This window comes from Pseudopodoces humilis, chromosome 4, assembly GCF_049639895.1.
Source record: "Pseudopodoces humilis isolate 2021_Gansu_Grassland_sample_001 chromosome 4, ASM4963989v1, whole genome shotgun sequence".
NCBI lineage: Eukaryota > Metazoa > Chordata > Aves > Passeriformes > Paridae > Pseudopodoces > Pseudopodoces humilis.
Genome location: NC_142203.1, coordinates 650,826 through 664,000, shown reverse-complemented (window position 1 = coordinate 664,000; position 13,175 = coordinate 650,826). Strand labels below are relative to the sequence as shown.

At 41.7% G+C, this 13,175-nt stretch overlaps 1 protein-coding gene across 1 annotated transcript in view; it reads right to left on the bottom strand.

Annotated features, from left to right (window-relative positions):
* The window catches only part of MSH3 (mutS homolog 3), an 86,329-nt gene that overhangs the window by 16,662 nt on the left and 56,492 nt on the right, over window positions 1-13,175 (bottom strand). Inside the window, exons 15-20 of the mRNA XM_014258250.2 lie at window positions 11,443-11,611; window positions 9,212-9,276; window positions 7,797-7,913; window positions 6,121-6,228; window positions 4,454-4,568; window positions 931-1,088 (exon numbers count right to left, since the gene is read on the bottom strand). Of these exons, the coding sequence (XP_014113725.2) occupies window positions 931-1,088; window positions 4,454-4,568; window positions 6,121-6,228; window positions 7,797-7,913; window positions 9,212-9,276; window positions 11,443-11,611 (732 nt within the window). The remainder of the gene's footprint in view (window positions 1-930; window positions 1,089-4,453; window positions 4,569-6,120; window positions 6,229-7,796; window positions 7,914-9,211; window positions 9,277-11,442; window positions 11,612-13,175) is intronic.

Sequence of the window (13,175 nt, the reverse complement as noted above, 5' to 3'; positions counted from 1 at the left end):
AGAGGGTGCAAATTGTCTGCTAATGTGCTCAGCACTGACCCAAACCAAGCTGTGATTTTCATTTGTTTTTGTCGTGACATAAGGTAAGAACGCAACACTTTGATAGGATGAAGCAATTGCAGGTGAGCAGTACTTCAGGTTCTTGATTAAAAGTTACCTCTGGAATGCACAGCGGCATCACAGAACAGGAATCTCCAAAAGTTCTAGCTTAAGCACGTGTGAAACTTATAACCACACATGAAAATTCATCCCAAATACCACCAGTAACACAAAACTTTGACTGATTAAAGTAATTATTAAAGAAAAAGGGGGAGAAACAGGGCAATAAACCCTAGCAGCATATTAGATTATAATATACAGAGTTTTGACTCTACTGATAATTTTTACAAATTACTCAGCAATGTCTCAAGAATGAGACAGTGAAATAAACTTTATGTGACTTTCATTATTCATTCTTAAAAGGACATCAAGTGAGGAGTAAGTATGATTAGGACTGATGGTACAGGAAGGAGATTAAGCATACAATATATGCCCAAAATTTTCAGTCTGTAATATTCTGAGTATACACAACAGAACTTCACAGCAGGAAATGTGACATGATTTTCATTCTAGAGGAAGCATTTGGCCACCACCCAGCAGCATAAATTTGGCTGAGATATCCATTCAGGCAGGTAAGCTACATACCTGTGTGTTAATCAAGGTAGACATGTTAAAATTCTTACCCTTTGAAGATTCAAAGATTACAAAACAAGTACCACAGTTTTCCAAAAAACTGGAATCAAAACCTAGCAATGAACCTAACATGCCTTTAAAATGAAAATTAAAAGGGAAACTTCAGGTATAAATTCTCAAATTCTAAATGAAAAATTAAATGATACTTTGATACACACACCCTCTGCCACAGTAGCAATTCCAGTTTTGAGAGGTTACCTGGTAAAAATTGCATCCACAACACCAATTGTAGCCTCTTCTGCAGGAACAAAAGAGCCAATCTGTGCCATGATTGTGATCAGTGCCACTTGCTTGATGTAGGAGCTCTTCCCTCCCATGTTGGGCCCAGTTATTATCATGACCCTTTCACCATCTCCCTGGAAAGATAAAAAAGAGGTGAAATACCTGCACATGGGGCTTCTACCAGAAAGTCTGGTGTGCTTAGAAGGGTACAGGACAAGTCTGCAGGGTTAAACATTCTGTCTCTAGATGAACAGCTTTCCTCCATTCTTGGAGTTCATCACATTCACATTTCCAGATATCACCAAGTCCCAGATACACCAAAATCAGCTTTTGATTACTCTTGAACAAAATGGACACAGTGAGGGGGAGCCTTTCTGTTCCCCATCAAGGAGCCAAGAAAGAACCAAGGAACTTGGCCACCAGCAATGGGAAGCAGTGAGGGATGCTGAGGGGTGCAGGGCTGGATGCAGCCGGCCCAGAGGAGGCTCCAGGATGAGCAGAGGGACGGAGCAGCTCTGCTGCCAGGAAAGGCTGCCACAGCTGCCATTGCTCAGCCCGGACAGGAGAAGCTTTGGCCTCGGCTCCCTGGGGCCTCGCAGGGCCCGAAGGAGCCGCAGGAAAGGTGGAGAGAGACAATTGCCAAGGGCTGCAGGGCCAGGAGCCAGGGAATGGCTGCCAGTGGCAGAGGGCAGGGCTGGATGGGATCTTGGGCAGGAATTGTTCCCTGGCAGGGTGGGCAGGCCCTGGCACAGGGTGCCCAGAGCAGCTGGGGCTGCCCCTGGATCCCTGGCAGTGCCCAAGGCCAGGCTGGACATTGGGGCTGGGAGCTCCTGGGACACTGGGAGCTGGCCCTGCCGGGGCTGGGGTGGGATGGGACGAGCTTTTAAGGTTCTGTCCAACCCAAACCATTCTGGGATTCTGTGCAATTTCTCTGGAGAAAGGGAGAAACTCATGAGCTTCCAGCACAGCCCAAATTTGTTTGTGATCTGGATTCCTCTCCAGTCTGAGTTCTCATTGTCAAATGGGAAGATCTGGTAGGCAAGGACCTGACCTAGACTTTACATTCACAACTGCCTGGCTGGGTAGGACATGAGGACATTCAGAGTGGTTACAACAAGGCACCAAGGCATTCCTGAGTCTGGCCATACCTGACTGCAACACAGATGCTCTGAGCAGACCATGCCCAATCTCCATCAGTGCCTCTCATCATTAAAACCAGACCCAAGAAAATTAAATCAGATGCAAGAACTCATTTCAGCTGTAAGACTCCCCATGGTACTGCTATGTGCCTACAGCTCCAGAATAAAATTGTCTTCCTCTAGTGCAAGACAAATGCTGATACAAAATTAAAACTTGTCAATAAACCTATAAAGCTTTCTCACAGCCTGAGTCAAAACTAAGAGCTTAAGTTATGCCAGGACATCACACAGCCAGACTTTTCCACAGGGTGCATCTGATGAAATGCACCGAGCGATGCTCTCAGCAGAAGCCAGCACTCTCCACTGCCCCGTGGGAGGGACAAGGGAGATGGCACAAGCTGTGCATAATGGACATTAGTCACACTACGTGGGGAACTTGGCACTGAGCAGGCACTGTGCTAACAGCAACCAAAAAATCTCCATGCAGCAGGTCCCAAAACCCTCACAGACTTGGGTTTCAGACTGGGCTTTCATTGTGTTTGTACGGACACACACGGTGCAGACGGGACTGCCACTTTTGCTATAATTCAGGTATTAGAGAAGATACAGGACAGCAGCTATTATATGTAAATAGCTGAACAGCTTTTGAGAAAAACAACTCATTCATACAGAACTCACAATACAGTCAAAATGTAGAAAATGCCATTATTGGGAATAAAGGACTGGATGTATTAAAGTGCACATAACTATATGAGAACAAAATTCATTACATTCCAGTCCCCAGAGTGTAATTCAGCACTGCTTCTAACACTTTGTCAGGAATCAACATGACAGAATTTATAGCTACTCAGAACCAGAATGACTTCACAAGTTCATCTGTTAGGACCCATGAATGTTTTGCAGGTGCCTGTTGTCTGTCCAGGTGTCCTCCAGCCATGCAGTGGGACTGATGGCTGCTCTGACAGGGTTCTGGTTTTCAGAAAGAACATCTGCTGTAATATCAGACCAGAGAACACCTCTGTCCTGACAGCTGATGCAGCCATAAGCCAACATCTTACTGGAATTCATGGCTGAAGCTAAAAGTTCTGCAACAACCCACAAATGTTTGAGGAGCAGAGGGGGAATGGAAAAAATAAGCTGTTTATTTCAGGGGATTAAAACAAAAAAAAAAAACCAAAAAAAAAAACCAAAAAAAAAAGCTTTTCCTCAAGTTAGATATTTGACAACATTTCAGCTGAAAACATGACAAGAGAAGTATTTTCCTGCTGATTCAAATACATCAGTTGAAAGCTGGAGACGCTTTAATAAACTGGTTCCCACCCACCTCTCTCAAGAAAAAGAGAACTCAGAGAACTGTAGAAGCAAAAGTGGTTCTGCCACAATCACTTGGTTTTGTAATATTCAGTATTTAGAAAGCCAGCATAAGAATGGGACTAAAGAGGGAAAAGTGCATGATGATTCCTGAATGACATGCTGAATTTTTTTGGAAGTGCCATCTGTCGCTGGTTTGGAGTTGACAAATAATTTTGAAAACAGTCTCTGAAGTATTACAAAATATCTGTATCATTGTTCAGTACAGAGGATCACTCAAAAATGTTCCCCAAGAAATACATACAAATTTGAGTGCTGTTTTTACACTCTGGAAGCTATTTCACAGCTTTCCTACCTTTACTGTATAAAGAGGCAGAGACACCTCAGAGAGAAGTTGTGAGGATATATTTTATATTTAATAATACAATATTATTTAATATTTATATAGATATTTAATATTTATAAAAGTATGTGTAGAGATAAATATTTAACTAAAAACTTCCAGCAGGCATGTAATTTAAAAGACAGATTTCAGTTTATCAGGGAAAAAAGGCTGTACGACACTAATATTTCCATAAAGAAAGGAAACTGCATCACAGAGAAATACATTAAAAAAATACATGAAATCTTAGACTTAATCTGGAACACTGATTCTGTAATATGTATTTTTCATATCAAAAAATTCCAAAAATTAGATCAGAGTTTGACAAAATGCTGACTCCCTGTGATGACACTGTTAAAAACCCTGTAATTATTCGCTTGTTTTTTGAAAATAACCATTGGATTGAAACACACATTTTCCTGATTTTGAGATTACCTTTCTTTTCTCTGTGCCTCGAGACTGAACAAGGTTGTAAAGAGAGCATCTGGCTGCGAGGAATCAGCAGAGGGACAGAACAGATGTGGTGACATCTAGCAACACCTCTCTGAAATGCAGCCCAGCAGGCTGTGTGATTCCAGTCACCAATTTCAAACTGCAGGCCAAGAAGCTCAGGCCAGCCTCCTTGCCCCGAGTGATTTTGGAGCTCAGTCAGCTCCTGGGTACTCACTGAAAGGCTGGTGGTGTTTGGGACATACTGATCCTGTTCTCCCAGCAGAACGTCGATCACAGGGTGCCTCCCGTTCTTTATGGTTATTTCATGACGATTGTCTTGCACGGCTGGTCTGCAAGAAAGGAAAGGGGTTAATCTCACTTTTGTAACTGTAATCTTTGTAACTGATTATGTAAAACTACTGTAATTGAAGCCTGCAGGACCATCACCTCTAAGTTTCCATAGGAAAAAAAAGGAGTTATAAAAATTAATTACTGCCATCAAGTATTTCTAAAGAAAACACTTTCTAAAGAATACTTTCTCTGAGAAAAATATGTGGAACAAAGCCACAGAATTTTAAGACTGGAAATCAACTAACACTTTGGGTGGACTTCAAATGGAAGATGTGGGGAGTGAGATTTTTCTTGGGTTGAAGAATGACAAAGCAATTTAAAAGGAAAATGGAAATCAGATAACTGGCATCCTACAAGCACAAAGCACTGGGGAAAGAGGTACAAAGTGATCCTGGTGGGGGGTTTAGCACAGAGATAATTCCAACAGTTGTACAGCTGAGATGAAACCAATATATGGGCAGTCTTAGGCCTTGGATCACCTCTTCAACAGCATTCCTTAAACTTAAATTCACTTAAAGTCTGCAGAGCAGACACTCAAACACCCGATGCTGACCTCTGGGCTGCCCACACCGTCACCCACTTGGCTGGTGAGAGCCCTGATGAATTGTCTGTGCAAAGGAAGAGCCCCCCAGCACCCTGCAAGAGGGCCCCACCTCTCTCCAACACCTCTGACCTGATTCATTTACCTGCCTCAGGCAGGGCCGTAGGAAACAATCCTCACAAACCAAAAAACATTCCTCCAAAATAACACTAAAGTCCAGTTTCCTACAGCAGCTCTCCAAAATTAATTATTGACACCTTCCCTGCAGCTGAGGTTTCACTGAGAAGTCTCCTTCCTGCTAGTTTATAAGCCACTCTAAAATTCAGTGAATTATTTACATTCTGCACAGTGAATTAATCAGATTTCAGTTTGTTTTCTCATGTGAGTGTACCGAAATAAGTGAGCAATTATTTTCAAAGAGATCTTGATAGAGAGACGCACAAGATCCCAAGAGCCCAGAAGTGATCAATGTTATCTTTAATGATGTATCAAAGCAGAAGTACTTGCAAGTGGATTTCTGGTCCTCCCCTATCTGTGTGTGGGTCTTGGGCAGAGGCAGCAGCTCAGCTCTGCAAGCTGGAACTAATATTTATCTATTAATTACCTGAGATACACCCCTGGAACACACCTCAGATACCCTGGCTTCTTAGGTATCAGAAAGATATCATAAGATCAGACTTTGCTGAGAATAAAAAAGGTAATTAAAAATACTAAAAAAAAAAAAAACCAAACAGTAAAACAGTCCAGCATTTATTTTCATAAGTAAGGTATCACCTACTAGACTCAGGTCAAACAACAAACATTAGGATGTCAAATTTGAACTGCAATGTTTACAAATTTGTATTAAGTCCAGAAGCATTGCTCTGCAAAATCAGATTAAGTTGAAACTACTCTAAACAATTTTAACAGTGTTTTTTATCTTGGCAAACATATTAAAACATAATTTATTTTAAATGTGCTCCCATAATTCCCTATAAAATCCTATGTAAAAATAATTAAAAATTTATTACCTGCAGTAGTCTCCTTGTTTGGCCACCTGGGCCAATGAGAACAGACAGTCCACAGTTGCTAGGTGACAAATGGCTTTAGACACGGGGTGATAATGTTCACTGAAATGGCTGCATCAAAACAGGGAAAAGTTACACAAAAACAGGGAAAGAAATAATACTGTACAAATACAAAAGGACTGTCAAAATGCACCCCATTCAAGCTCCTCACAGGGCTCCTGTGCTCTTTAAATCACTCTGAATCCAAATCTCCCAGCAGTGCATGAGACACAACATGAGGACCTTAAGCAAGGTGGACTTCACCTCCCTTTCTAACAGTGAATTATTTTTCAAGCACAGAAAATCAGAAAAATTAAATTAATTGGATAGCTCCTAAAGGATCAGCAGTTGATCCCTGCTGCCTGAATGAGGTGTACAAAAATGCCACAATTTATCAGAATTTATACAGAATACCAGCAGCTGAATCCCAGCTGTTGATTCAGCCTCAACCATGTTACAGTCAAAAAAAGAACCAAACTAAGAGTGTCTGAACACAGGAGTTGTCTAAAATTTCAACAAATTACGGTATCTACAACAGCAAATTCAAGAATTCCTTTTCAATTTATGGTGCTGCTTCCCCAGTACAATAAGATGTTATGATGAGAACAGAGTTTTCAGTGGAGTTCAATCTCTCAGTCCTCTGGAATTTATTTTTTCCCTCTCTCCTAGTCTCAAAGCTACAATATAGAACATAAAACCAGCAGGGGAGCAAAATTTAATAAACAAAGACATAAATGAATGGATGGGTGGGAAAGAAGAGCACTTTCCTACACACAGGTCTTTCCTTTTTGTCTGCTGCTCTCGTACAGTGCTACTGAGAACAGACAAGTGAGCATGGAGAGAGCTGCTTCATAGTACTGCAAAGGAAACATGGCTGGAGAAGTGTGAATTGGAATTTCTACTCAATTTTCAGAATTTCTGGGTTCCTAATAGGAACCAAATCCAGTGAGACAACTTGAGCAGGGACTTGTTAAGTTCTTGCAAACTATCACTGCATGACAAGAGGAAGAATTTCAGTAGCTCTGCAATTCACGCAAGTAAAAAGTAACAGATAACCAGGCAACCGAGAAATTAAAGGCACTCAGAAGTTCAGAAAGCATTTTTTAGACTTTAAAGGTCCTTTGGCTAAACAGGCAAATAACCCCACTGAAAACTCTGATCTCAGACAAACACACACACCAGATGTGAGGGACAATAAAGCTCCCACTACTTTCTAACAAACTCTCAGACTCAGGGCAGCCTACAAAATACAAAAAATAATAAAACTACTACATCATAATAGTAACTAATATAATAAAACCAATGAAACTAACTAGACTCAGTTTCACTCAGAGTCAGCTGCACTTTCAGATTGTTAATGCTGTGATATTATTTTTCAAACTTTGGTAAACACCTTCTATACTTAATCTGAATTTTAAAGCACAGAAACATCACTGCCGGTCTCAGGACTCGGGCTCAGGGGTCTGGCCCTCAAGTGCTTTAAAACAAAGCATTTTAATTGACCACCAGCGAAGCTGCTGCGGGCAGGGTAATTAAGGTGATTTTTAAGGCGCTTATTTATGCCGTGAGCGTCTCTGAGCGCGGGTTGCGAGGCGAGGGCAGAGCACGGGGCTGGGAGCTGGCTCTGCTGGGGCACTCACTCCAGGAAGCACAGCCACTCTGCGCTGCAGTCAAGGACGAGCTGCTCCCGGAGCCGCTGCAGGACCCGGTAATTTTCTGTAATGAACGGCGAGTGGAAGCGGCTGACGGCTTTCGTGCTGCGGAAAGAAGGGCTCGCTGGAAATCAAGGTTACCAAGCAATCAGCTGCATCATCCACATGCAAAATTGGGCTCATTTTCTTAATTTCAATGGGTGTTCTCAAAAAAAACGCTGCTGCATTGTGCTAGCACAGCCCACAGATTGGGTGACCTCTATTGTGGAGGAAGCGGTGTCTCAGGGCAGCAGTGCCCACTCAGGAGGCTCTGGAATGCTGTGCACAGCGTGGCATTATCACCCAGGCTCGCATATTCCACACAACTGCTCAGCAACACCTGCACAAGTGCATGACTGCTCCATACACAAACAACTTGACAAAAACAAATTTGCTGGTAAAGAGGGAAACTTCATGACAAGCCTGTAATAAACATAGCTAATGCAGATTGTCTTGCTAGTTTTCACTTGAGATACTTGCTGTTTATTTATGTATTTTCATTAAGGACTCAATTTGGCATATCCAGGCATTCTTTTACAGAATCCAGATTAGTTGTAATTTGTTCACCATGTTAATTCTGTCGCATCTGTGCACTTCTGAGTATTAAACAAAGTTTAATTAAAAGAGAATTGAGTGTTAATTCTTGCATAAGTGAACAGAGCATCACAACAGAGTTCAGCTTGGTAAGAGATGTCTGTTCTCACACATTACACACTTTTACATGGGGCTTTTACATGGTCATCGTGACTTGCAGGTATTCAAACCATTCTAATTGTAATTCAAGTGACTGAAAGGAAAAAAAAGCCAACTGCATAAATCAGTCCATCTCTATTCCACCTGCTGGAAAATTATCCAAAATCAAGCTTACATTACACCAAGCACCAAAGCAAGAAGAACTGGCCTGCATGAGTAAATAAAATGGCATTTTAAATGCACTGAATTTACCAAGATGTATAAGCAGATGTTTGCACAGCTACTTTAATCTTTCTGAATAAAACAATAACAATCAAAATTATATGAAGGATTTGCAAGCTACAGGCACAACTGAATTTAGGCCATAGATCTGACACCACCAGTACATGCACCTTGAAGGACTGGGTGAGTAATTCTGTGCCCTGAGGGTAAAAACAAATGTTGTAACAAATCCATTTTTCTCGATTTTGTTTGTTTGGTTGTTGTTTTTTTTTTCCTTTTAAGCAATAGATTTACAACTTGGTTTGGTTTTCAGCTAAAAAAAAAAACAAAACCAACAAACCTTAACACACAGGACAATGAGAATGTATGTAATGAGCTGCACTACCAAAATACCTCTTGATTTTAATTCTATATTAAAACAGAACAAACTTCAAAGATATTTTACATACCTACTGACCATAACCCAGTCAGATGGCACAGATGACTTATGGGAATTCTTGACTTCTATCAAAAACTGAAATAACAAAAATGTAATGTTACACATGACGGGAAGTCAGGAATCAGAATCATCATTTATCCAGAATCTGCAAGCATCAGAGGAAAACCACATTCAGCCTGAAGAGAACGAGCAGACCAGAGGGGAATGTTCTTTTCTCCCCCAAAAAAGCTGGGGTTATGACATACATAACCCCTCTGCACCTGCAGAACTTGGCTCCAGGTTTGAGTGGGCTCAGGGTCAGACAAGGAGGCACAGGGAGCACCAGCAGCAGTGTCAAGATGCCCAGTGCAGTGAAATTTGCGTGACGTGTTTATTTTATATGATTCATGTCAGCTATCTTTGTAACAATAGCCTGAGGTCCTGGATGTCAGAGAGCTGAGGCATTCTCACGTCACAGAATTCAGCTGGAAAACAAATTTCCTGCAGAGATTAGGTTAACACAGAACCTGACCACATTTACGGAAAGCCACAGGACCCGTGTCTGGCAAAACTTCTCCATTGTAGCTAATAAGATTTAGCCAGAAACTTCCAGGGGAGCCAGCAATCATCCTCAAGAACAAACAAGGATAGCAATCCCAACACAACAATAGAGCAAGGACAGGGTGCACTAACTCTTAATTCACCCAAAACACTTCCAAGATATTTCTCTGTTGTGAAGGAGCATTTGAATTTTACATCTATCAGGGTGCTACAAGAACACAGGAGGGATATACCATACAGATCTAAGGAAGAAAGGGCTCAAATCAAGTAAATTCCTGTTCTAGTCCTGTGTTCTATTCCTCCCATACAATTGAGTTTCCATTACTTCCATTCCTCTGGCACCTTCCTTTTCCTCACTGGCCGTATTCTCTGACCCCTCTCTGCTGCCTCTTTTGGTGTCTGCTAAACATTCACACCAGATGTCATGAAGTAAGAGCTATCCCCAGCCTCTGCAGCTCCTTTCATCAAGGCACCCAGACATATCTCTGTCTGCAGAGGGTTCTGAGCCGTGCCCTGCCACAAAGGCCTCTTCCCTGAAATGTGTGCAGTGCCTGCTGCCTCTGAAACCACTTTTCACTACTTCCTCGGATGCTCCTCTCTTTGATCAGCTCCTCTCTTTTCCTTTGCTTCACACAGATGGCAGCTATTAACCCAGGTTCTCTGAGAGAAACCTTTCACATCCTGCTCTTCCCTGCCCCAGACAATACTCAAACACACTTTTCCACTTTTCCCTGGGATTTCAGCCTCTGTGCTGACAGCCCACCCGACTCCTGGGCTGTGTGTTTCCTGTTCTCAGAGTCACACTCAACAGGAACATCCACTTCAGGTCTTTATCAAAGGCTGCTGTCTCTAATTCATCCCTTCCCTCATACTCAGCAGCGTCTATTTGCTCCCTCCTGTGTCTCCTAGATCTTTCTCAGCTTCCTAAGAGCCCCAGGGCAAATTCCATCCCCTTCCCGCCCTGTCCTCACCCACTCCTCTCTTCTGTTCACAACTCTCACTCCCAGCTCCCTCCTTTCCCCAGTTTTCTGCAGAGTTTTTACCAGTTTCCTGCCTCAGTTCCAGAGGACAACGCTGAGCAGTGCTACCTCACTGCCCCTTTCAGTTTCCCCACAAACGTGGCAGGGTCTGTTGTCTCTGTTTTTTACCACTGAACCTCTCAGCTGGCTGGATCACGTCCTGCCCACACTCATACAGCATCCACAGACAAAAGTTCCAGTCCAGAACACCATTTCTGAGAATTGCAAGTAAAACAACACTTATCAGTCTTTAAAACTGTTCCCTCTTCTCTCCCATCTTTCAAATTACAGTCTGACTCAGTACTTAGAAACCCTTTCAACCGTTCTTCAAATTAACCAAATGCTGTGCTTCCTGGTTCTCTGAGAGTATTCCAAGTACTTAATAGCCACACAATTAACCTTGGAAGTATGTGTTTTTACGAAGGCAGAAAAGCAAAGCATTACCGAACCAAATTCAACTGCACTAATGTGTTTCTATTATTTAAGTCACCGAAGTGATTGACTTAACAAATAAAGGAGTCACACGGTAAGGAAAGCTGCTCTTCAAAGTTGTACAGAAGATTATAGTCAAATGCCCTCATGAAGCACCACACTCAGTGAATAGAGCTCCAGCTAGGTCCTGCTTTTAAGCTATTTTCTAGGCAAGGATGGGTACAGTCATACATAATAAACCCCACAGTACCTCTTGACCAGAAACCGTAACATACTCTGCAGAAGGGCTCTTAATCTGTTTACGAATATCCGGCAGATGCAATTGAATTTTAGAAAGCACGTCCTGGATCTCCTCCTTTTTCTTTCGGATGGCAGGGAAGGCTGTGAGGTCCTTGAACAACTGTGTTTTATCTCCAGTCCTGCCCATAAGAAATGTAAGATAAAATAATGGTACAAAGAGAGAGATGTATACCTCAGTTCTACCAGCAGCATCTCTGTATTTTGTGTTTTTTATCTGTTTGAACATCAGCTTAATTCCCTTCTGAATAGAGATTTTCAGGTGCTTGGTCACAGCACAGCCCACTTACTGAAAGCTGCTGTACTCAGGACAGGAGCAGAAAGGCACTCTGTGGCCAGAGCACCCCAACTGCTGACAACACCTTCACTGCAGTTAAATGTGGAACTTGAGGTAATTTCTGCCCACCATGAACACAGATTTTCCACACAGATTCAGAATTCAGACAAATTTGGGCATATTTCTGTAAGCGTTGCATGGGAAAATTCCCCCCCGAAGGCCCTCATCAAAGCAGAATGCCATCAGTACTTTCCCAGAGCAGCTTCCTTCTTTTGTCCAGAAAAGATTACTTTTAAGTACATGCAAAACAATGCCCTTTTCTAATTTCAGTGCCAGAAAAAATGACAGAACTGTTTTGGCAGCACTAGCTCAGCTCAGGATTGAAACCTGAAACAAGCAATGCCATTCAAATGGTTGAAACTGGGAAGCTGAACTAGCAATTAAAAATACAGCTGTCAACAAAAATAACAAAAATTTAACTTACCCAAGTATAAGGCAAACAATAAAAAGCAGTGTGATCAGCCCTAAGTTAATTGCAATATAACTTTGCATTTTAGAGCCAATACAGAACTCTGCAAGTTAATTATATAATTAGCTTGAAAACCAATATGTGGAGAGCAAGTAATTAGCCAACTGAAACTATTACAACATGGAAGTAATAAAAAAATCTAATATTCTACTTACTCCACTACCCCTTTGCCTGCAAAAGGAGCTAGAGCTGGAGCCAGTGGCAAGGCAGGTAACACAGAGCTGTGCTTTGGCTGTGCACTCTGTCGTCGTCGGGATTACATAAGTGACAGCAAAGATGCCATTTTAAAGTACAATACTAATTTTTAGAAACGATTTTGTGCTAATTAGACTAGTTTCCATGGGGATGGAAGGCAAAAAAAAAAAAAAAAAAGATAAAAAAAAATCACTAGTAGCCAGCAGCTGATTGTGAAGACTGTCAGTGCTATGTGATGCCTACAGAAAATTTTAACGTTGACAGTTTCAAAAACACAAATCCTAAAATCTCAAACTCCCTGAAAAAAAAAACAAAAAACAACCCCAAACTGGAGCAAAGGGGTAATTTTGAGAACAATTACAGGATTCCATCCACATCTGACAACAAAAGTGACATGTGATGGTCTGTGCACAAGTGTGTGTGTGCATAGATGGATGTGAGTAGAAGCCATGATTTTGATGAATGAAATGTTTTTGAGTAAAAATAATACTGCCCCATACATTTCAGATATATAAAGGCCAGAAAGTAAGTTGGCTTCATGATTCTGAATAAATGTAAATACAACACACCCATTCTACAGATCATTTATACCTTGTATACTATCCTAGCCATCGTTAGTGCAGTGAGAGAAGAAAGCACCCCAGGTTTTGAACCTACCTACAGTAAATCTGGTATAATTTAGATA